This window comes from Andrena cerasifolii, chromosome 16 (assembly GCF_050908995.1).
Source record: "Andrena cerasifolii isolate SP2316 chromosome 16, iyAndCera1_principal, whole genome shotgun sequence".
Lineage (NCBI taxonomy): Eukaryota > Metazoa > Arthropoda > Insecta > Hymenoptera > Andrenidae > Andrena > Andrena cerasifolii.
The window spans coordinates 1,664,019-1,689,639 of NC_135133.1; the positions used below are offsets into that span (position 1 = coordinate 1,664,019).

Genomic DNA, 25,621 nt, shown 5'->3' on the forward strand with positions numbered 1-25,621 from the left:
GCAAACCTCCCCAGTGCATACCTTTATCCCGCGACAACGTGGAATTTACGCTTCCGAAGAAACGTTTACCAAACGTTTAACGTGAGAAACAACGAGGGCCTGACGGAAAACCATAATTTCGGGATAATTATATTTGTGCTGTGAAGAATGGTATTCGAGTTTGGGTACAAGAAGAAGAAATGCGCCAGCTTCCCCTGTTTCTTTCATTATTCTTCATTATTAGTTCTGATGAATATAAGTTTCTATGAAAAAGGGTGTTGAGTAGTGATGAAAGAAGAAGAAGAAACGAATCTCGCTGTGTAAGAATTTCTATAACACCATGTATTTATATTGTGGTAGGTTGATACTGATTCACGGTTTTTTTGTAGATAATATTTTCAAAAGCCCCTTCCCCTATTTCGTCATTATTAGTCCCTTCGAGTGACCTTCTGCTGGAAAACATATTTCCATAAAATTCGAAGAGCAAAAACGAAATAAATCGATAACTGCCGATTAATCAACAGTTTCTAAAAATGTTGTAATTTTCACTTCTGTCGTAATAAAACTAATTTTTCTCAATTATTTGATGCTATCGCGAAGAACGCATGATCTGCAGGGCTGTTAAATTTCCTTCCTCTAAAAAGAAAACAAGTTTGTAACTCATTGAGGCACAGATGAATAACAACGTCGATTATTCAAGACTAACGCTGTGGGGTTTCGCGTAAATTGAGATAGGTTGTTCGGTTGAGGCAATTTCAGCTGAGGAACGGAAAATAAATGTACGAGCAGGAACGAATTTATATAAACAGCTCAGAGAAGTAACACCGAAGACCGTCACCTCCCTCGACCATTTGAAATGTAATCAGCGAAGAGAGGGGACGAGTTTCAAAGCGAAGCCAAGTGCTAAATAAGTAGCAAAGGAAACATGTCCCGCGTTCCGCTCGACAGTGTTTTAAGCTCCTCGAACTTTCATTCGTTTCATAATGACACGATAATATAAACGAAGGAATTGCGCGACTGTACATTTGCAATTTCGTTACCTACCTTGGTGTCCTAGTTTCTCCACTTTGTCTGTGAAATGGGCAGCTCGATATTTGCTAAGCTGCAGGTTTTAAATGGCAGACTTAGAGAATTTGAAGTGTACTGGAGATGAATTCATAATATGTAATTACAGTAGAGGTGTTACTAGCTCTAAACAATTAAGAAGGAGGACAGTAAGTCTTCAGTAAAGTGGTGACCTACTCGAAGGATCGCCAATACTGATGTTACACATATTTTAATGAGTTCTTAGCTAAGTTTGTCACTATCATTTATTTGATAACTAGCTTTAGCAACGTAGACCCTACAATTATCAGCTTCATCCTCCTATCATCACTTCGGAGACCAGAGATTTAGAATAATTCTGAACTTTTTAAATCTTGTGCTTTTTTACAACTCTCAGTTCAGGGTCGCTTCTTGAAACAATAAACTCAGAAACACTGGAATCGTCCAAAATAGAACCACGCGATTATCAGTTTCAAACCACAATAAATTCTTTGAAAACCAGGAGTCTAGAATAATCCTGGATTCTCTGAGTTCCTTGGAGCTACGAAAACCTCCAAGGATCTGAAATCGACCAAAGTTGTGTAAATTCCTCCAAAATTGCATTTATCAAAGAACCTTAATCCTTCAAAGCTGATCTCCAAACATCTTCAAAGTACCCTAAAACTATAACCTAAACCACCCCCAAACCACTCGAAAACTCTGCACTGCAATTTCTTCCAGCCAGCAATGTACAAAGACCTGCGTGCAGGTAGCACCCGGCGAAGAGTAGCACCCTGAACTCCTCTATTTAAGTCAAGATACCAGCACGTATTTCACACACTTCTCCGCCATTAGTGCTCTAAATCCACTAGTGTATTTAAACCTCTAACCAAATAGTTCAACCCTATAACAAGTGACAGAGCACAGTTTCAGCACCCCGCATCCTCAAGAATACCTCCGCAAACCACTTAACCGGTCTTCAGATTAACCACTGAATCTCTGCCAGGCGCGATACTTGCTCCAAACATTCCAAACGTCCACCACTCGACACCCAACTATCCCGTGACCCCCCTGCCCCCTCCTCAGACATCACCCAGAAGGGAAACAAATCATCCCTCCCTGGACTCGATCGCCACGCAAGCGTAATCTGATTGTCCGCGACGGCGTGTCCTCAGGACTCGACAGACGTGGCACCTGGAAGCGGTTTCTGCTGAGCAAAGGCTCGGCAGGTAGCGGTGGCACCCCTCAGCACACCTCCGGCACCTCCACCGATACGGAACTGACGAACCTGGACACCCACGAACTTTGGCTGCCGGAAACCGAGCCACCGCCGTCGGCCATGTCCGCCCTTCACGCCTTCGGCGCCGAGATGCTCAAGCTCTCGAGAGGCCTCGAGGGCATCGGCAGCCCAGGAAGCCCCACGCCCACCGCCACGCCGAGATCTACCCCCCAGCACTCCGTGCAACATCATCACCACCACCAGCACCACCAGCCGCATCAGTCGCACCAATGCAGCTTTCGCCATGGGTAAGGTTCAGCCCTGATTGCGCGGTAATCGAATGATCTTGGGACGGGAATTTCGAGGGGGTGGGGGGAGTGTTTAGTTGTGACTTGGACGATAAGGGTTCCGGGAACTGGGTTAGGTCATCGACTCGTAGCCGACGAGTGGCTGTGTACCAATTCTGATGAATTGGATGCGTTTGGCGAACGCGTCTGTTGCAGAGCACTTTGCTCGGGTGGCACTGAAGCCACTTACAAAGGAACATTTCGAACCCATACACGCCGATTTTTAGGAAACTTGTGTGAGAAGTTGGACGTAGGAAACTATTCGCCACGTATTGATTTTGTATCGACAATCGTTTCTACTAAAGGCGCGATTGAAAAAGATGTTCCTTCCTACACCGAATAGTTATCGAGGCATTTGGTGAAATACATATTCGACCCCCAACTTTGAGGGCTGCCTTCACTATGGATGGTAGTAGCGATGTGCTCTTTTTCCTTGCCGTCCCTCCACTACCTGACCTACCTCTTCCGCGGGCTGCTTCTTGTATTGCATTGGGACGAAGTCAGCACGTTATTCGCTGCGTCAGGGGCCTCAGTTTTATCTTTTAAATCGTCTTCGATTCCTCTAGTTAGAGAAACTCTGGGCCAAGTTCTGGATTATACCTGGACTATCCAAGTATGTCAAAACTACGTATTTCTATTGTTTCATGTCCTACTGATGATACAGAGATGTTTCATGCCTGAATGGTGTCAATGTTAAGCTTAGCTGTTTAGTAGCGGTATGCTGGGGTACTGGAATTAGGGCATTTGTAGGAAGTGTGGATCCGGAGAATTTATTTTATATTAGTCTCCTACTGGCGGATCTTTTTATGTTGTCAGCGCTTTAATATCCCAATACCCATCTACCTTATACCACGTTCTCTTTGAAGTATCTTGAAGGCACACCTGACCGATAAACTTGAAGATCATAACTGCTACAGTGAAATGCTTTTTAGATTGAATTAAGGGGACCTTCTGGTCTAGAACCCCCAAAATAGGTGATCTTTAGGAATTAATTAAAGGAAAACTGCTATATATAATTTAATGGGACTTTTTGCATTGTATTAAGGATGTCTTGAGTTATAGAAATATATTTTTTGTTTTATAATTAATCATTACAGACGGCAGTGGGGAGTCGTTAAAGTCAAGGTGTCAAAAAATTGATCCAAATCGGTGGGACTTGTATCTCCAAAAGTTATTATCCAATTCGACTGAAACTTTTTTTTATTTTGAAGAATATATTTCTGGCTGGGGGGGGGGCAGAAAAAAAATACAGAAATGACATTTTATAAGAAAATAACGACACTTGAAGTTTGAAATCACTTTTTCCCTATATTTTTCATTATTCAACGCCTTTGAAAATTATAAATCTTCAATTATTTGTATTTTTTCTGCTATCCCCCCTAGCCAGAAGTATATTCTTCAAAATAAAAATAGTTTCAGTGGGAAATACAGGTCCCACCGTTTTGAGAACACTGTTTCGAGAAAGACGCGTTTAAAGTTTTACGTGGGCGCCGAGTGGCCGGTTGTTGCCCATGCATTTGCCGCTACTCAAATGCCTATAACTTTGGGAATTTTACGAATCTCAACAAATCCTTTTAAACATGTCTTCCTAAAAGGTTGAACATTCAAAAAATTAAATAAAAAAAAATCGACTTTTAGACTGGAAGGTCCCCTTAAATAAAGAAGAATAAATAATTGTGAAAGTCACTACCTCGCTTTTGTTTCTTGATGCCTAGATTAAATAGGCCAGTTTACACGTACGGTTTTTCGACGTGTTTGGAGCGTGCACCCCAAACACGCAGGCCAAAACTGTTGCCGTAAATGCTCGGTATACAGTAGGAATACGCTCCCATGTTTGGATTGCAGGGCCCGGCTTATTCAAAGCATTTCACACAGCCAACTCAACCTCTATCTTGACATAACAGTTTTCGTATTTTAAAAAAATTTCACACCAGTGTATCGTTGTATTGTTAATTGTTCTTTACACTAACGAAAGACAAATAGGATCTGAGTACGGCAGGAACCTGATGATGTCGGCTGGCGCGTTGCGTAAAACTTTCCATCTGGCTGGAAATACCACGCTCCACTCCAAAACCTGTCACTTTTGATGTACACTGACACCTTTTGGATCGTACACTCCAGACCTACAATCTGACATGCAGGTTTGGAGCGCACACTCCAAACTTGCGCTCCAGCATACCATTCTGGTGCGACATGTTAAAACACACAGATTAGACTGGTCCATCACTTGGTTTATAATTAAATATAAAAAGTAAAACTACACGCATAATGTGGTCGAACGAACGTGGAAGTCTTTCGTGAACAAATGTGTGTGTGTGACCTGTATTTACATCACTGTAATAAACATAATGTTTTTGTGTTTAAAGTCGAAACTACGTACAGAGTATTTTATACAGAAGAAATGAGCCTTCGGTCATCTAAACTCCCCTCCTTGTTAAATTGGATTCCTGGTGGATTAGTAGCTTATCTCACTTCAAGCAATTTATATTTCTGGGGTAGAGTTGTCCCTGGCTCAAGTGCTGACTCCCTTCGACTATGCAATCGACTTTCTACATGAAAAATGCCGCAAGTTAGGGAACGAAGTTCCCAGAAAATAGGGATTGCTTATTGAAGAAAGTTCTGCTTTATGTAACTGGCGCTCAAACAACTCAGCTCCCTTAAAATTTATTAAGAGCAACCAAGATTTTCTTTTCAACTCCTGTTCTCAATTCGAAATAAAGGTGCTATCACCGTCCACTAAAGTATCTTAACCAATGATTAAAATGGAACAAACTCATACATGTTCCTCTTCTACTCTAACGACGTTGCTTATTATTTAATTTTCAATATAATCGAGTTAAATCGAACTGCTTATTCAACAGCTGTAAACAGGCACCTATCTAGTCTACTCTTCAACGTAATCCATATTTGTCGAGGCATTTATCTGAACGATAATCCACGAAAATCGTCCAAGAGATTAAACTGAGAAATCTTGTTTAATGATTTTGAAAGTATATCAGGAAGTGTACGAGTCCCTGATTTTGTTCAAATTTTGTATAGAATTGGCACATACCTACTATTTACAATAATCTGGCAAACACATTATGTGCAGTGCTCAACATTTAGAGAAAAAATGAAGTTCAAAAGTTTGTCTATTGTAGATTACAGAAATAAAAAAAAGAAGGAAAAACGTATGCAGAGTGTTTCCAAAAGATAGTAAAAAAATTTTCGAGCTTGTAGTACTCATTGAAGTAGTAAAAAATGCTTAGTAGTCATAAGAAGTGAGCAAACTAATCTTTTCGGAATAAACAGCAATTTCCAATTTAAATAATGTAATTTACCTATTTGCACCTCTTCATCGTCTTCAAAGAAATTATTTCATTTAATTCAATGGTTACTACTAATCTCAAATCCTTTCAACTACTTTTTGTTTGTCAACACTCTGTATATACACTTAAAATTACTACACCGATTACAGTTGAACACAATACATCCAAATTACAGTTTAGCACTGGAAACAATAAATTCTTGAACCTTATCCTTCGCAAAATTTTGACTAGAGCACCCTACACGTCTAACACACTATTATACCCAACGTGCACTATCAATACATCAGTCTGAGCCCGGAAAGGAAACAGTTACTTATAGACTCTGGCAACGTTGTATTTTCCAAACAAGCTCAGAACCAGCAAAGTGATGACTTAAACCCCCCCTAATTTCCCACGGACTACATCCTACTGCAGTTGCATCAAAATCCCTCTTCATGAAGTGCAAAAGCCGAACGACTCGTCGCGGAACCCCCTGAGTGATCAGGAATCGCCTGTCGACCATTTGTTCAGTCACAAAAGAAAAGAAACACCTGTCATAGGAGACTAGTTCCAGATGGTATCCTTTTCGCCGGCATCGCGATGACGTTTTGCTGCCTCGAATTCCGAACACCGTGGAAATCCCATCGGGGGATCCGCCAGCGCTGAAGAAGCCTCGAAACCCGCGACAGATTTATGAGCGCGCGGAATGTTTCCCGCGTTTCTCCTGCCAGCCATTCGCGTGCACGAAACCAACGCGACGTGCCGTCGGGAAATTGGTCGCGGGATGTCGATATCTCGGATCGAAGCCCGTTTTATTGGCCGTCTCGCTCCACAGAAATATATACTCGCGATACTCGCTGATAACTTTCGACAGAACTCGGGGATCGAGATGGGCGCCCTCTTTTCGCGAATGTTGCTTAAAGCTCTGCTTGCGGTGGGAAATTTGAAGGAGATGTGGATAGTAAAGTTTCGATATCTTTGAAGTTCACGGAGGAACGACGTTGAGCTTTTTTATACTGGTGGAATAATTTTAGGGGTGTTTATTAGGTGGTGGACGTTGGGTGACTATGATTTCAGTTTCTCTGCTGTTCGAGAGTAATAATCTATTAGGAAAGTTACATTACATTTTTCTTGGGTAATACTATAGGTTCCTGAATTTTTTAATAGATGGGGAGAATTATTGGGGTGAACTGTGGGTTGTATTCTATGCAGTATTTTTGCACTCAAAGTGTCGGGAGGAATCAATTTCTGTGGATAAAATATATGGTGTTATTTAACACATACACCACTGTACTTTTCTTGTGTGATTTCTCTAAATGTCTCGAAGCCACGATTCTATAAAACCTCTGCAAATTTGAATTCCAAATATTCAATACTCAACAAAAATTAGATCCCAAAATCTGTAATTTTTGCAACACTTCGATTTCCGCTGATTCTTAAATTGAGGAAACGTATTATCTAAAAAGAGTGAATTCTCCGTAACATAAATAGTGGCACTGAAAGTGAAGAAGGTTACCAGCTCGAATCCCACCCACTTCCCCAGGCTCCTCTTCCTCCTTCTGCAATTCCGGCATTAAGAGCCCCTTCGCTGAAATAGTACACGTAAAATTGCAAATCCGGGGCTAGGATTTCTCGCAGGAATCCGGAATTTGTACCGACAGGTTAACAGAATCCCCTCCCCCGTCCAAGACGTAATCCGTGCCTCAGCGTTCCGTCGTTCCCATTACTTTCCCCACGGAGTATAAGTGCGGACGAGGATCCCGGCCGAGTAACGAGGAAAGGATGAAGACGGAAGGCAGGTGTCGTCGGTTAAACGCAGACACGGGGACCGGCCTGAATTTTTAAGAGGAATTCCGCCGCCTCGCGCAACCACGGGATTACTCGGCAGCCCCGTTTAATTTCGAAACGCGCGAAACATTGATTCGCTCCGCTTTAATTCCGTGCCGAGAGATCAGCGTAGATTCCCTCAGCTGTCTCTTGCCTGTTCCACGAACGAGATTGCGTCGGAATTACTCGTTCGATCGAATACACGCAGCCGCGACGCAAACGCGGTGCCAAGGAGAACGCGTATTATCGATATCACGTCGGGCTACCACGAATCCGAGCCCCTGCAGGGGCTGCGTTTCGTTCCCACTCGACGCCGCGGCGTATAGGTTGCCGCAACGTTTCGGGTGAAGTCATGTTGCCAGATCCGATCAATTATGAATTGGTACGCATCGGGGATGTTCGGTTTAATCAACCCCCGGGATTACGCGCGCGGCTGCACCTTGGGCAAATGGATGCGGAGGCGCGCTGAAAGCTTCAGGACGTTGGCAGAGAATGAAGGGACTGGATTCACGCGACTACTGACTAAAGGGAACGCGAGGGCAGTCACAGTGGTTCGGTGGTCGTGCGGACATTTTTCACGACGGCGTATTTCATTAGGCAGTATTATTAGTGGGTTCATGTATACGCAAAAGGAAGTAGAGTTCATCAAGAAGTACGAGTTAGGCATGTGCAGGGGCAAGGTGGTTTTACTTTGAGAGACAAGCTTAACACTGCAGAGAGTTTCCAAAAGTATCTATTTGGTCAGTGTTGCTACAGCTGTAGAGAAGAAGACAGAAGTGTCTTTTAGCAGAAGTGTCGCTTGAGGCGGGATTCGGCCATACACTGGTAAAGTGTTCGAACGGATATCATGGCTTCGGCACCTAAGAGAGAATCCCGTGCGCCATTAGGTCCGGCTGGTGAATAGGAATTACTCCAAAACTAATGGTGGCAGTTATACACGACTAACACAGCAATCAATGGGTTTTAAAGGTTCCCTACTAATCCCTCATTATCCCAATTCCAAGCGTCAATCACATTTACCACAGTCGGCTACCCAAAACACTAAAAATTCAACCCCGGCTAAAGCACTGTTTTATATCAATGGGGAGGCAGTCTGGCCGTCCCTTTAGGGACTGAAACACGATCCAGAGGGCGACGGGCGTGTTCAATTTTTGGACACCGTCTCCCGGAAGAGGTGGCATTTTAGATCGTTACACCAAGTTCCAGGACTTCCGTTCCAATTCCAGGTCGACGCCACCGTCATCTCCTGATCTAGTCCCGGTGGCACGTAAGTGGTCTCGCCGCCCGTCGCGAAAACGGGAAGTCGCGGTGTAGATGGGACGTTATTCTCGCCACGGAGATTGGCTATTCGTTACCGTTCGACCAGGCCGCGTGCAGGCCCGGCAACTGACTAAACGAGAAATTCAGGCGGATTCTCCTGAATCATGCCTGAGCCTTCGGCAGACACAGCGCGTACGGTGCAAGGAAGAATGGGGGATTTGCCGGATGACCGAGATGGGACGGCTAACGAAAGATGGCGAAGGGTAGTGGGCTTTCCACATAAGACACTTTTGTGGGTCATTACTCGTGTTTTCGATGTACAGTGAGTAAAAAAAGTATTTGGACGGTTTTTGAAATCGTATAACTTTTTTAGAATTGGTCCAAACGACTTGAGTTTTTTTTTAGAAGCTGGAAGGATTAGTTTGCTAAATGACGTATTTGGTCGTTTTGAAAAAAAATGTATTTGGTCGGAATAGCCAAAAAAAATAGTAAAGATTTTTTAACTTTTTTTGTGAGCTTGTAATGAAAATTAAAAAAAAAGTTTGTAGATTGCAGTAAGTTGTATACGTGCCTAAAATTTCATCGCGAAAATTCCCGAAATCAGCGATTTTCGACCTTATTCTGCGATCTTTAAACGTTTGTAGCTCGGAGCAACGTTAACCGATTTTGATGAAATTTTCGGCACGTATACAACTTACTTCAATCTACAAACGGGTTTTTTGAATTTTCATTACAGGCTCACAGAAAAAAGTTAAAAAAACGACCTTTACAATTTTTTTTCTATTCCGACCAAATGCATTTTTTTTCAAAACGGCGAAACACGTCACTTAGCAAACTAATCCTTCTAGCTTCTAAAAAAAACCCATGTCGTTTTGGACCAATTCTAAAAAAGTTATGCGATTTTAAAAACCGTCCAAATACTTTTTTTACTCACTGTACACTACCGCTCGAAAATTTGTGCTCTGCAGTCGAATACAAAATGTAGGGAGCAACATCTTACATACAATCTCTGGAATAGTAATGATAATAATGATTTCTCAAGTTGTAGTTGCTTATGTGGTTTTTTAAGAGATGTGTTTCCGCAGAAATATGAACAAAAGTTACATAAAGTAGGAACGAAAATGTCAGAATTGTATAAAGTATACAGTAATAAAAATCAGGTGGGTATTTTGGCAAAAAGAACATTTCACGATAAATAGCCAAAATTTAAGAATTTTGTTCACTAATAGGTGTGCTCAGTCTTTTAACTAACTAATGGCGAATTTGTACTCACTCGATTTCTAGCTTCTTCTATTTTTTTTTTAATTGTTCGCACTAGAAGTATACCTACCAGAGACACCGAAGCTTTGAAGAATGGTCCTATTCGGAGTTTATACAATAAAATCAAGAATTGACTTTGAAATTACTCTGCCCCATTATTTTTGTACTTAATAAGCACCGCACTGACTAAAGATACCTCGGGTTCGCCGACGAGCAATTAAATTAGAGGGGAGTCCACTTTTACCAAGCGAAGAGTGTCACAAGAGTGTCTCGTGTGAAACGGCTTTCAGGGCCAGCAGAATAGGATGGGCTAGCAACAGCGTCGATCGTTCTTCAAAAGTGTCGATCAAGATACGAATTAACTTCCCTATAGCAAGGCGTTGTATTCAGCTGCAACCACTTCTGGATTCTCTATGTAAAGGTTCTCCGATAATATTGGAAGTTCACACTCCCTCAAGCGTTCGTGGTATGCAGATTCTCAGCGTTTCTCCATGAAGTATGGAGCGTGAGGTAGCTCCCTTAACTCTTCGGGCGAGAGGCTGTTCCAAGATGATGAAATATGCGCATCTTGTTAACCACGGAGAATTAGGCTTCCCACTGGTGTACCAATTTTAAGGAATTTGGCGCCGTTGTGTTGTTCCCATGCATAATGGAAATGGTTTCGTTGCAGATAAAGGTGTAAGACCGTCTGGATTATCCTCCATTTTCAGCTTTTCGTCCAGCGGAACTTAACATCATCTTAATTTTTGGTTCGCAATTTGTTTCACATTTATTAGAAATGAAACTTGAGTCGAACAGGCGAACGTATTTTTCAATTCCACGTCGATATAAAATAAGGAAAAAGAGGCTGAAATTAGGAAAATCTTTACAGAACTGATATGTTTCTATGATTGACCGTTGCAGATTAGTTTTCTATCACTTGTTAGGAAGCTAAAGAAAATTTGAAATATGCTGGCAAGGGAAGTGTTAATGTGATACATATTGTTAGTAGTTATCACAAGAATTACTGAAAGTTGAAACATTCGTTAAACCTCGAAGTATAGTTTAAGGGGACATTCTACTCTCTCGGTCGAAAAATCAGCCACTTTTCGGTGATGGTGTTCATAATGAAATAAACACTTAAGGCGACCTTCCGGTCTAGAGCCCCAAAAAATAGGTGATTTTTAGGAATTAATTAAAGGAAAACTACTCTGTATAATTTAATGGGACTTTTTGCATTGTATTAAGGATGTCTTAAGTTATAGAAATATGTTTTTTGTTTTATAATTAATCATTGCAGACGGCGCTGGGAAGTCGTTAAAGTCAAAGGTGTCAAAAAATTCATCTAAATCGGTAGGACTTGTATCTCCAAAAGTTATTACCCGATTCGACTGAAACTTTTTTTATTTTGAAGAATATACTTCTGGCTAGGGGGGGGGGGCAGAAAAAAGAACAAAAATTACTTTTTTTAGAAAATAACGACACTTGAAGTTTGAAATCACTTTTTCCCTATATTTTTCATTATTCAACGGCTTTGAAAATTATAAATCTTCAATTATTTGTATTTTTTCTGCTATCCCCCCTAGCCAGAAGTATATTCTTCAAAATAAAAAAAGTTTCAGTCGAATCGGATAATAACTTTTGGAATTACAAGTCCCACCGTTTTGAGAACACTGTTTCGAGAAAAGGCGTTTAAAGTTTTACGTGGGCGCCGAGTGGCCGGTTGTTGCCCATGCATTTGCCGCTACTCAAATGCCTATAACTTGGTGAATTTTAGGAATTTTAACAAATCCTTTTAAACACTTATTCCTAAAAGGTTGAACATTCGAAGAATGAAATAAAAAAAATCGACTTTCAGACCGGAACCTCCCCTTAACGTTTTCGAATTTCTGGGGATATATTCTACCACTCTTGGAATACAAGAAAGAATCTTTGTTGTTTGTTTATTTCATTTGTTTACATAAATATTTCGCAGTGAAGTTGGCGGCTTCAGAATTGCTGGCGGTTGAAATTTCGGACGACTGGATCATCGGAAATAAAAAAACCAAACATATTTCTAATTCGCAGGAGTATGGTTATCTCGCTTTCCACGAAATAACAATTTTGAACATAAATTATTAAAATGGGAGTCGATCAAAGTTGAAAGTACCGAAAAGGGCATTCCTTTTCTGTTTAATAGATATGAAATGTGGGAAAATATTAAAAAATCTTGAGCTACTTGAGGTTAGCGAGATAGCCACACTCCTGCAAATTAAAAATATGTTTGGTGTTTTTGTTTCCGACGATGCAGTCGTCCGAAATTTCAACCGCCAGCAATTCCGAAAACGCCAACTTCACTGCGAAGTATTTAAGTAAACAATTAAAATAAACAAACAACAATGATTTTATTTTGTATTTCGAGAGTGGTACAATATACTCCCCGAAATTCGAAAACGTTAAGTGCGTATTTTATTATAAAAACCATCACCGAAAAGTGGCGGATTTTTCGACCGAGAGAGTAGAATATCCCCTTAAGTGAAAAGAAACCATTGCAAGCTGTAATACAATATCAAAAAGTGATCCTTACTTAACTAAAAATACACAGAACATTTCCATAGTTCGCAGTTAGCTTCCTTTACATTCTCAACTGAGAACTGCAGCACAAGCTACGAAATAAAAAAAAAAAAAAAAACAAGGAAAGACGTAATATTCCCCCAGAAGAATGGCCGAATCCCGAGACCCAAGAAATGCGCGTCGATGGATTCGAATCCATGCAGAGGCATATTTACACGAATCAGGCGCACGCAAATAAGAATCGAGGATCCAGGCCGAGGAGCCCGTTCAAAGGAACCATCCGCGTGGGAGTTGCGAGCGGGCTGCAATTTATTCTCTGAGCCGATTGCTCGTCATTTCTCGACAAAAGCACGCGCTCGCGAAGAATTAAGTCCCAGACCGATGGGATGGCGTGTCCCGCCCTGGCGGCAACGTGTCTGTGAGCACGTAGCGAGGCGAGAGCCTTTAAACACCCTTCACTCCGCGGGGAAGACGTTATAAAATGTCGCCGTGTAACAGGTCGACGCTTCTGGCCCCGTTTCCCCAGCGTCGGAGATTGGCTATTTGTTACGCTCTCGCAGCAACCGCCAGGAAAAGTAGAAACGATATGAACGGCGGATTAATTTCAGCTGCCCTTTAAGGGATGAACCAGCGGCGCTAATTAAAAGGGAAAAAGAAGCGCGGGCGTTTGACGGGGATCATATACGAAGAGCTTCCTTTACCAGACCCGCCTCGGAGATTAAATTGAAGACTTGCTGCAAAAAGGAGCCAGCTCCATAATTTGCTGGAATTCAGTTATAGGCAGCACCGTATGTTGGCAGTATTAAAGTCAGTGTTCCTACTCCTGTGCTTGTTGACACTTTCCCTACCCAAAGAGATGTTGGGGCCGGAACTCTCGCAAGAGACACCATCGAGGAGTCCAGCGCTGATTTTTTTCTCCTTGAAATATGTTGTTAAGCTCAAAGTCTAAGGCCGCGTCCGGATCTGAACCGAACGCCACTTGAGACTCCCTAATGCCGCGTTCCTACGCGTGGAACGTATATTTCTAGCGACTTTGAAGGACGGAGAGGGTTTAGAGTAGTGCAGACCCAAGGTCTGTTGCTGTCTGTTTTTTTTTATAAATTTAATACATGCAGATATACACAGCGGCTGCTTGATCTGCGGACATGGTGCTCGTATGAACGGTGAAATTATTCTGAGAGTCCCGTAGACATTTCGAACCGTAGGCGTAGGTACGCTTGGGGAGGTCTGTGGGACACTCTTCGTTTATGACCAACTTGTCTTGCTTCTTCAAACTACTTGACACCCCCAATGGCAAGGACGACAACAAGTCATGGTGGTGTGAGCGACAGGGATGCACCACTACAGTTGTTTACCCTATGTGGGTGAGCCGTTCCTTTGATGGGTAGGGACTTTACTGACATCGGCTGGGAACAGCCTGAACATCTCGGCGAGCCTGACTTTCGTTTGGTGGAGGGTCCCGAGGTCCCTTCCTCGGTGTCATATGGCAGGCAAACCTTTCTGCACTACTCTAAACACTCTCTGCCCTTCGATCTTTAATTGTCGCGAGCCACGAGACTCTATCTAAACTGGTGAAAATTGGTAGAAACATACACATGTAGGAACGCGGCATTAGGGGGTCTCAAGTGGCGTTCGGTTCCTGTTCGGTTCAGATCTGGGCGCTGCCTATGAAGAACAGTTTGGGTTTGAAGGTTCGACGTAGACTCTTCGCGCACTATTCCCGAAAAGTCCTTGTTACGCACAGCTGCTCCGTTCATCGCGAACCGAAACCACAAAAAGAAATAAATCGCGAAATGGCACTGGGAGGAAAGCATCTTCCCCGCATCCTGCGGAGTTTCCAATTTCGAAGATAGCGATCGTTGTCTAAACTGGCGAAAACCGCTAGAAATATACGTTTCACACGTAGGAAGTCTCAAGTGGCGTTCGGTTCCTGTTCGGTTCAGATCTGGACGCGGCCTAAGAGATGCGTATTTTTTTTAAGAGCATTTAAAACAGCACCACATTCTTCAAAAATCGACATTTCCCGTTCTGCCACTATAAACGCCAAATGTCCAACAAATAACGTGCATTTTAAAGCAAAGGCGTATTATAAAATGATCTTTGTGGTAACATTTGCAAAAGTGGCATCCAGAGGAGTGGGATACTAGAGAAACCAGAAAGCTTAAATCATCCCTTAAACTTGAGATTCAGCAAAAATAAAGAAATACGCGTCTTTTAGATTTTTGTGCTTGACAGCATATAAGGAGCAAAAAATCTGCGCCAGACACGTCGATAACGTCTCTTGTCAGTTGAGCCACCCTTTGCTGTCTACCTCACCACTGCCACTAAAAAAGGCCAAATACAAGTACGTCATGCATTTAGAGACAAACTTTGCTCCCCCTAACGAAATTGAATGTTATAAACACATGGTTAACCCAGAGCGTTCTTTTGCCTATATCTCTGGATGTACTGCACCGTTTTTAATGCTCTTTATTTTGATCGATTCATAAGACAATAAGGAAAAAGTATATATAAAAGAGATTTAGTCGTAAATCGTTTGGTACTTGAGACATCTTGAAAATAAAGAGACCAAGTTAGTGAGAGTTCTGAAATTTTGTTTTTCTTTCAAGCGCTGTTTCTCTCAGAAAATGATACGAGGGTTTAATTATACAGCAATCGAAAGGTTCCGAGTCATACTTTGAGGGAAAAATGCGTTATTACGATTGGTTCAGGAGAATATAATTATTTGGCGAGGTGAAGTTGAGCAATCTTTTACTTCTACCGAACAACTGTTCGCTATGAATAATCGTCTTTTTCGTTGAAAATAAGGAAATAAACTGCTGCTGGCATTGAGTATACAGTATCGGACGTAATTTCATTGACCCACTGTGACCTATGAGGGTAAATGTAATTATTTACTCAAGATAAGAGGAGTTTATAGAATCTGGTGCAAAAAGGAGGCAGACTCCAAATTTTGAAAATAGTAATAGTGCTAAATGCTACGTTATAATATGTAGATTTCAAGTGGCTAAGATACTGTAACATATGATTAAAAATATTTTGCCAACACTGATTTTATTAATTTTCCAAAAGTTAATACGTTTGGACGTGTTCCCCTTTTGCCGGAAAGTCTCTTATTAGTCTTACTTAGCTGCGAGAGCTGATCTCGCGCTTTCGTTGCAAGGGAAATGGCGCGAAAAAATTTGAACGCGCGTGTGAATGTGAAAGTGGCGCAGATTCATGGATATTTGTTTCTTCTTTTTTGAGATCTTTCGAAGCTGTCATCTCGAAAACCGTGGGGTGTAATACTTCTTCAAATTCTTCTGTTCATGTATTTATTTACCAGTTAGTAGAAATTATTATTATTATCAAGCTTTGTTACGGCTTTCGTATCTCTTGATTTCATGAAGTGTATATAGTTGCAAGAATAATTAGTATTTGAACCGAAGATTTGCTGCGAAATATTTCCAAAGTGGCAAATTTAGGTAGCACTGTTACGCGTGAAACATTCTTCTCCAACATCAAAGCATTCCATTTCCAAAGGCACAATTCAGGCCGAAGGTTTAATTAGAAGTAAAAAATTTGCTGCTTAAATAGATGGAAAGTAGCACACCACTAAGTGGAAGGATTAGCACGCGCGTTATGTGGCTGCATTATTCAATTATTCAATGCGGAGAAGCTTAGCCACTAATTCCCATTTAAATTTCGCACGTCAAGTAGCTCATTTTGTCACATCCATCTACATCCAATAAAAGAAACCCCAGCATTAAAATACAATTCTGAGGAATCGCCCAAAACAGGATTCGCTCGTCGAAACAGAAATAACATCGGCGAACATTTCACTCAACCCCTAAGAGATCTCGCCCCGAGCTTTTCGCTCTCGCGTCGTTTCAATTTTGCATTGCGAGCGATCGAGCTTCGCCGGTGAATCCAAGACCCCCGAGGAAGCAGTTGGCAAACGTGCTCGAGATTTCGAAAGCTTTCCGGGAGCAGCGGCGCAAGGCGTGTCGAAGAAGGCTACTGGCACCCTCTGCCAGCGCCCTCGGCGCATAAAAACACCACCTTACGCGAACTAGCCCCGGATATTTCCAAATCTCCTACCAACTACGACATCGCCTCGTTACGTTGCTTACTGTTATCGTCCACGAGATTCCCTCCAACCCTCCCCCTGCTCACTTCGACATTATCGCGACGCCAGTAGCTCGCCGCAAAATGGGTCGTGTATCGGAATTATATCTGGGAGTAACAATAGCGTCGTCTCGTTCAGAATCGGGTTTCGTGAGAGCCGCAGCTCGAGCAGCCCCTAATTAGCAACACGAGCCACTGATTATTTATTTTTCTTTTTTTTATTAGGTCGTTCGACAACGAAACCTCCTTTCCGCGAATAAAAATATCGGAACCACACTGGCTTTCGAATGTTGACCAGCTATCGAAGGAAGCTGTTCGTTAAGAGTGGAAATATGCTGCTCATCGATTAACATGCCGTGCTTTGACATTTAGCAGGAAAAACTGGGGAGTGCAGGGGGAAGTTCGTTCTTCGATCGATGGATGTTATTTTGATATTCGAAACTGGGGTGTGGGGTCCGTCAGACTTGGAGGGTTTTAATGTTGATGGGAGGTTATTAATTATTTTGGGAGTCAGGGTGATGTGGAGGGGGGTTGAAATGGACTCGTCGTTAATTATTTGCAGAAATCGAGAGGTACCTTGCCTGAAATCGATTTGGGGGAATGAAGTTTTGAATTGTGAAAGTGTTAAGTTCTGGGTACAAGATATCTTGTTCGATTAGACACTTTTGGGAAAAGCAATAACGTATTTTTTTTAAAAAAAAAAAAGGATAAGCAAAAAAGCTGTGTGGAATTGTTTTATCGAATTTCTAAAAGATGGGGATTGTGCGTTGATATAATTGCCAGGTAATTTGCCATTTAAATTTTGCTGGGAAAACGTGTGTACCTTGACAAGTTCTAATACAAGTTCTAATACAAGTTACTCCAAAAGGCAACCAGAATTCCAGTGAAATTAAAATTCATACAATTCTCTAGCTACCAGATGGTAAAAAATTAAAAGTTCGTTTCCTACAACCTTCCACAAAACGCATTCTTCACCACAATAAAAGAATAATCTCCAAGCAAAATGATTCTCCGTTATCAAACCCTGTGTAATTACGTACAAGAAACACAGCTCCAGATTCGCCTAATTCCCAAAAATTCATTGACGACCAAATCTAATGTATTTCCCAATACTATTTTCAACCAAAAAAACCCCACGCTTCGTCCCATTTGCCCCAACTCCTTTCCCCTGCTGTCGTCGACGCCTCAGACGTTCGATTACCTCCTCCAATCACCAACAGTGATCAGGCATTCAAGAGACCTCGATCACGCGACAACAGATTCGTTAAGGAAACTCCCCGTTTCGCGACCAATCCGAAGGACCATCTTCATCGATCAGGCACCCCCTTATCGCCTCGAAAACGATCCCCCCCTCCCTCCCCTCCCCGCAATCGGCAGGGAAACCAGTCCCTCCGAAAACACCCAGGCTCCGCCAAGATCCTTGGCTCCAGTTCCACTGGTATCAGTCTCGATTCAGTCAGGCGGATCGAACACCTCCAATCTTCTTTCCTCATAACACTCGTAAAATCAGATATCCGGCCGGAATCCTAATACTAGGAAATCCGGGCTTGAATATCCCGACCTCGCCGACGACATCGAATCGTGCCAAGTTTGATTGCAACGGTCCTGTCAAGGGTGGATCGAGCGCGACAGGGATGTTGGAAGGACCACTGTCGTCGATCGATGATCGAGGTCCAGGAGAAACACGCGAATCTACTGTCCACGAGATGGACGTCGAATTGAATTCCCCTAGGACGCCTCGAAGATCAAAATCGTTCGGACCATTTTCCTCCGGGGCGGCTATGGACTCGTGGGCTATCTGGGGTCAGGAGAAAGAAAATGACAGGTCCAGTGTCTGGATTCGAGGGTGCGTGAAATTGAATGCTAATTAATCTGCGGGAGTGTAGATTGATGCGTTGACACTTTGAGTGGCGCAAGTTTTCGAAAAATGCTTTTTTAAGTCGATCAGGCTTTTCCGAGCGTTCGTCGGGAAGATTCTGTACAAAGCGTAAAAAGCGAGTTCCTTACTTGGTTTTCTCGTGAAAACACGCCGAAATAGTGCACAGGGTGTGAATCTCTCAGCGCGAAAACACACCGACACTGCACGAACTGTTGAGAGCTAGTGAAACGAAGGGGTAAGAAGCGTCGAAAGATTACAGCCGAAGACTTTGTTGCAAAAAGAAGGCAGCTCCATAAGTTGCTGAAATTTAGTTATATGCAAGTAGAGTTGAGTGTATAAAAATCTGGATAAATAGATGCAAGAAAGAGGCAGTTCTGATAATCCAGTCCCAAGTTATACACGTAAGAATGCTAGTACGAGTACTTGCACTCTATCATTGATTTGGTGAAAGAAAGAAGCATATTTGTAAAAAATTTTAAATTTTATAGATTCATGTTTTCTGATGTTTTCATGTACTAATACATAGCTTTATAACATAAGAATGGTTTTTAATATAATTATTCATCCGTGATAAGGGGATTGGATTTTTATATACAATTTGGTGCACAAAAAGGGGCAGTTCCAAATTTTGTAAATTCACAATGTCATAGAGAAAATATATTTTGGCTTAGTAAAGATCCCGAACCCGAAAATTCAAAAAATTCTGAAACTTTGTGAATATGCAGGGGATTTCTTCCTGATTACAACGCAATTTTTGTTTGCTGCCCAAATTCACTTGAAGGGGATGAAATTAACCACTGAAAATTCGGCTATTTTCCGATTTTGTGTTATAACTCCCGATCTGTAAGAGATAGAAAAAAAGTTTCAAGACAAAACTTACTTCTTTTAATTAGATCTATCATTTGGTTAAAAAATTATTTTATATTTCATGACTTATAACACAAAATCGGAAAATAACCAGATTTTCAGGGGTCAATTACATCGCCTTAGAGTGAATTTGGGCAGCAAACAAATATTGCGTTGTAATCAGGAGGAAATTCCCTACATATTCACAAAGTTTCAGATTTTTTTGAATTTTCGGGTTCAGGATTTTGTCTTGTAAGTGCCGTGTTAATATGTAGATTTTAAGGGGAGGTTCCGGTCTAGAGCCCCAAAAAATAGGTGACTTTTAGGAATTAATTAAAGGAAAACTACTATGTATAATTTAATGGGACTTTTTGCATTGTATTAAGGATGTCTTATATTATAGAAATATATTTTTTGTTTTATAATTAATCATTACAGACGGCACTGGGGAGTCGTTAAAGTCAAGGGGTCAAAAAACTGATCCAAATCGTATCCCCCAAAGTTATTATCCGATTCGACTGAAACTTTTTTTATTTTGAAGAATATACTTCTGGCTAGGGGGGATACCAAAAAAAAATGCAAAAATTACATTTTTTAAGAAAATAACGACACTTGAAGTTTGAAATCACTTTTCTCCCATATTTTTCGTCCTTTCAACGCCTTTGAAAATTATAAATTTTTAATTTTTGGTATTTTTTTTTAGTTTCCCTCCTAACCAGAAGTATATTCTTCAAAGTAAAAAAAAAAAGTTTCAGTCGAATCGGATAATAACTTTTGGAATTACAGGTCCCACCGTTTTGAGAACACTGTTTCGAGAAAAGGCGTTTAAAGTTTTACGTGGGCGCCGAGTGGCCGGTTGTTGCCCATGCATTTGCCGCTACTCAAATGCCTATAACTTCGGGAATTTTACGAATATCATCAAATCCTTTTAAACACGCATTCCTAAAATGTTGAACATTCGAAAAATGAAATAAAAAAATGGACTTTTAAACCGGAACCTCCCCTTAAGTGGGTAAAATACTTTCAACATACGCCTAAAAATATTTTGTTGCCACTGTTTTTATTAGCTTTCTAAAAGTTAATACATGTGGAGCTGCCCCCTTCTTGCTGCGAAGTCTTCAATTTGTGGTAAGCATGAACTAATGCAGCACAAGTGCACATATAAGTCTGTGACCTAGTGTGTTGAGTGTGTAAACGAGGCAGTAATTACTCGAATCCCTGGCTGTGTCTGTTAATCGAATGATAAAAGTACGAAAAATTTCTTATCGTACGACATCGCGCTCGATGGCCTCAAACTACCCGCAAGGAAGGATGCCTTTCTTAACTTTATGCTAACTCGCTGAGACGAAGATCGTGTCAGTGAAAACGACCCTTGGTCTGGATGGGATCACTCCCTCGTACTTTCTCGGGGGAGAAAGCCTCGTGGGAACTAGAACTTTCCTCCCCCTAACGCATCAGCGATAATGATACACAGTAGATCAAATGTTGCTGTACAATGAGGGACAGCCACGACTCCTCTCATCAAGATAAAGAAGGTTTCTAGTGTTTTGAAAAGGAAAAGTAATTTCACTCCTGGACGGGGTCAATTTTAACCCCCCGTTAGAATTTTGCTTATACAGTTTTTTTATAGTGAACTTTGAAGTTGTCGTAGGTTGAAATTCTTATTTTTTAAAGCAGAGAGGCTAACAAGTACTTATATAGTAAAATCAGTATTAGGGCTAGCAGAGATATAGTGATTACTGTGAAATTGTTTTTCATCGCCTACTATAGGGTTGAAGTTATTTGGTCATATTGCTACGTAATTCAGGAGCTTGAAGTATCTAAAAAGAAATGCTAAATAAGTCCTCAAATTTTTTATTTGTCTGCAGGATACTCAAGTGTCCCACCCACTGTGCCTCCGCTGCTTTTACATTAATATATTCCTACAAGTCACTTCAGCAGGGTGAACCCTTCGCAGATCAACTACGCCGCTCAGACACCCCAAAGATTAAATTAAAAGAATTGGTGACTCGTCGAATTAAATATTACATCATTGATTTTGACATCACTGCCTATATTAGATTCTTTCTTACCCGACAGTTGTGAGCTTAGTAAGTGCAGCATTGAGGAAAAGATTTCTGCCCAATTTACGAGCAAATAAATTCGAGCGTAGAGTTAAAACCTAAATTTGACGGTAGCATCGAGAGGTGAAGTGAGCGATCAACCTAGGCATCCATCCTGCTGTCTTGCTCGTGATCCAACACCCTCGGCGGATTATCCAATAACAGTTCCTGTCCGCTCGAGGGTTACGTGCCACTGGTAACGAAGGCAATTAAAAACGCGACCGCAGGGTCAAGGAATGGGGCGCAGAAACGTCAAAGAATCCTCTTCATCGCGTTAATTGAATCATTGTTTCGAAGACGAAGAGAAGGGGAGGCGGGGAAGGAGGTCGAGGAGCAAGAAAGCTCCCCAGAAATGGGGGAAAAAGCCGCGGCCCGTTTTCAGGACAATTAGGAAGCTCGGCGAAGTTCTTCGAAAGTGAGGGGCCGACTTCAAAGAGCGTCAAAGTGACGGGGCATCCCGAGCAAAGGCGCAACGAATCCTTTGTGGGAACGCGTTCAGGCCGGCCGGTTAAGTGCATTCCTTTATTAGAGAGTTTCAGGTAGGGAAGAGCAGTTTACTTAAGTGCGGACACCAGACAAGTGCAGCCCCGTTTTGCACTTTGAATGCCAGCAGCTAAGTGCAATCCACTCTCGGGGCCACGCAACCGCGACATATACAGGGTGTTTCGCCTAACTCGACCACCGAAAATATACTTTTAGGGATGTGTTTATTGAATCACTTGAGTATTGAACGCATTGCCATTTACTTACGTGCGAGTTAAGGGGTTATGCCTAGTCAGGCGGTCGAAAAGAGGCGAATATTTGTGAATTTTTTTTTTGAAGAAGCGAAAGCGTATATTTTTACAGAACTTTTTGCGCTTAAAAGAACAACAATTAGAGAATATTTGGTAATTTTTTCGTAGAAAAATATTTACGTTTATAACAAAATAACAGGCGACATCCAAGAAGCATTTTTAAAAATTTGCTTTCGCGGTGAGCACTGCCATTCGGAACCAGATTATTTAAAATAAAAAAACAAAAGAGATTTCGTTAGTATATTAATGTATCCTCAGGTTGACGGAGAGAATTTTCCTAAATATTAAGTTAAAACAAAATGGCGGCTATTTAAAGTTGAAATCCTGATTTTTTCCTGCAAAAATTACGCGAAAAAATCAGGATTTCAACTTTAAATAGCCGCCATTTTGTTTTAACTTAATATTTAGGAAAATTCTCTCCGTCAACCTGAGGATACATTAATATACTAACGAAATCTTTTTTGTTTTTTTATTTTAAATAATCTAGTTCCAAATGGCAGTGCTCACCGCGAAAGCAAATTTTTAAAAATGCTTCTTGGATGTCGCCTGTTATTTTGTTATAAACGTAAATATTTTTCTACGAAAAAATTACCAAATGTTCTTTAAATGTTGCTCTTTTAAGCGCAAACAGGTCTGTAAAAATATACGCTTTCGCTTCTTCAAAAAAAATTCACAAATATACGCCTCTTTTCGACCGCCTGACTAGGCATAACCCCTTAATCGAGGAACATATGTTCACTGGATGGGGTGGACTATGCGTGACATGCAAATCTGACGAGATACGCTTGAATTTACGTACAGGATGTTGCAAGGATCCATGAAACACTGTCACTCTCTTACGATGGCTCATGATCGCAGGAGCCCACCGATTAATTTATAAGAGATATGAAGGTGTTGGGATTTAAATAAATGAGAGTATGCGCCGCACTTGAGCAATAACAGTTATCGCATATTCTTAAGATAAAATAACAATTAACTCGTCGCTTTAAATATGTTAGAGCTCTCAATGTACGAGCTGTGTTGTACTGGCTTAGATGAGCTCTCTTTGGAGGAATGTTCAGTTGAGAGATGGAGTCTGATTCAGGGGTGCGATTTTTAGAGAGAGGTGGTAGGAAATATTCTTTATTGGTAGAGGCGTGTTCGGCAGCGGGCGTTTGAAGATTGTAGGAAAGGAATAGTTCAGATTGATGACCAGGTGAACGGGTTGGTGCGAGGCCATCAGTCAATGGTCCTTGCCCTCTGGAAATCTTGGCCCTGTTCAGGTGAATAGCCTTGGTTTCGTAATTTTACAACAGTTCCAGGTTTATAGAGGACTGGCAGACCAATGGTTTGCCAAATGAGATGTATGTACGAAACACAGGACACCCTTATGGTTCCCTGAGTTATATGAGGAGACTTTTTCTACTCAACAATTTCTATAGAAATAGGAAGATAAACGATAGCTGCAGAACTGGAAACATTCGTTATATCACTTGAATACTTAACATGCTATCTCTTACGTGTTATTCAATTCAGAGATATGTGTTCACTAGTGATGGGGATGGAATAGGTAGATCGTAAGTGGAATCGAAATCTGATGAGACATGCTCGAACTCTGTAGGACTAGAGAAACAATATTTATACTACTGGAACAATAATACTTATTGCATCACTCAAATATTTAACACATTAGTACCTCTACCTCACTTGATATCAGCACTGAGGATATATTATGCCGATTTTGTCGATTAGGTACCTATTCAGTTCTCGATATCTTGGGCAAAATAGGTTGGATATCGTTCACTTTATCAATCGTGTAACTATAAAAATTGCGCACACAATTGTGGTTGCTGGAATACAATTTTTCCAGCACTGTGTACGCGAAAAGAATTATTTGAACGCGATATTTATTTATTATATTTTTTAAATCTGAAGGTGACAGATTTTCGTAATGGAACTGCGTGTGATTCTTCGAAACATTCTACCTTAAACTGCTTTAATTGAAAAATATTTGGAAGGAATTTGTAAAGAATTCTTCCCCGTTATTGCCTTGTATCTGCCTAAATTACAGAGTAACTGTAAAGGGGAGACTGAAATTCATTGTACAGAATACAAGCAGGCATCGGTTGCCATACCTACCTACCTACCTCTGAGAAAGTTATTTCATAAAGCTTCACGGGTCGAAGCACTGTGCAACACCATCGATAAGAAATTCTTCGTCGAGTTCGCGGCTTTTAATGCCTTCAGGAAGTTCATTATTGAAGAAATTCTTGAAATAGTCTACCGTGTTGCTGAAACAGGAAAGCTTTCGAGCCATTCGCATTGCAGAGATGGGGGGATCAAGAACGAATGCGCCATTAATGCAGAGTATGCAATCTCTAATTGAACGTCCACGCTTTAGGAAACAAGTCTAAATTACATCAAGACTCCAAGAAACTAGACACTTGCCATTTCGGATTATTTAAGCTCGAAATAAGCAGAAACTTTTCTCAAATTATAATTTTACAAGTGCTAATATAGCAACTTTGTTGTTGCATTCTATTATTGGAAAATTCAGTGGTGAACATTTATTCATAATTGCAGCGGTCATTTCTATGTTACACTATTTAAAACAGCTTACAACTTAAACGTAACTTGTCTATTTTGCTGTTTCAAGAAGAAGCAACAGACGACGTTCGATCACAGAGTGTCTAACCAGTTACCTCATCTAGCTTAAGGGGTTAACCCTAGTCAGGCGGCCGAAAAGAGGCGAATGCTTGTGATTTTTTTTTGAAGAAGCAGAAGCATATATTGTTACAAAACTTTTTGCGTTTAAAAGAGCAACATTTAAAGACCACTTGGTAATTTTTTCGTAGAAAAATATTTACGTTTATAATAAAATAACAAGCGACATCCAAGAAGCATTTTTAAAAATTTGCTTTCGCGGTGAGTACTGCCATTCGGAACCAGATTATCTAAAATTAAAAAACAAAAAAGGTTTCGCTAGTATATTAATGTCACCTCTGATTAACGGAGGGAATTTCCGAAATATTTATTTAAAACAAAATGGCGGCTATTTACAGTTGAAATCCTAATTTTTTCGCGTGATCTTTGCACGAAAAAATCAGGATTGCAACTTTAAATAGCCGGCACATTGTTTTAAATTAATATTTCAGAAAATTCTCTCCGTCAACCTGAGGA

General features: G+C 41.1%; 2 protein-coding genes across 2 annotated transcripts in view; one reads left to right on the plus strand and one right to left on the minus strand.

Moving 5' to 3' along the window:
* Positions 1–25,621, plus strand: part of 5-ht2b (5-hydroxytryptamine receptor 2B) — a 308,974-nt gene that overhangs the window by 272,455 nt on the left and 10,898 nt on the right. The window contains exon 4 of the mRNA XM_076829669.1: positions 2,178–2,529. Within this exon, the coding sequence (XP_076685784.1) occupies positions 2,178–2,529 (352 nt within the window). The remainder of the gene's footprint in view (positions 1–2,177; positions 2,530–25,621) is intronic.
* Rpn2 (Regulatory particle non-ATPase 2) overlaps positions 1–25,621 on the minus strand; it is a 225,064-nt gene that overhangs the window by 19,066 nt on the left and 180,377 nt on the right. The gene's annotated exons all lie outside the window — the stretch shown is intronic.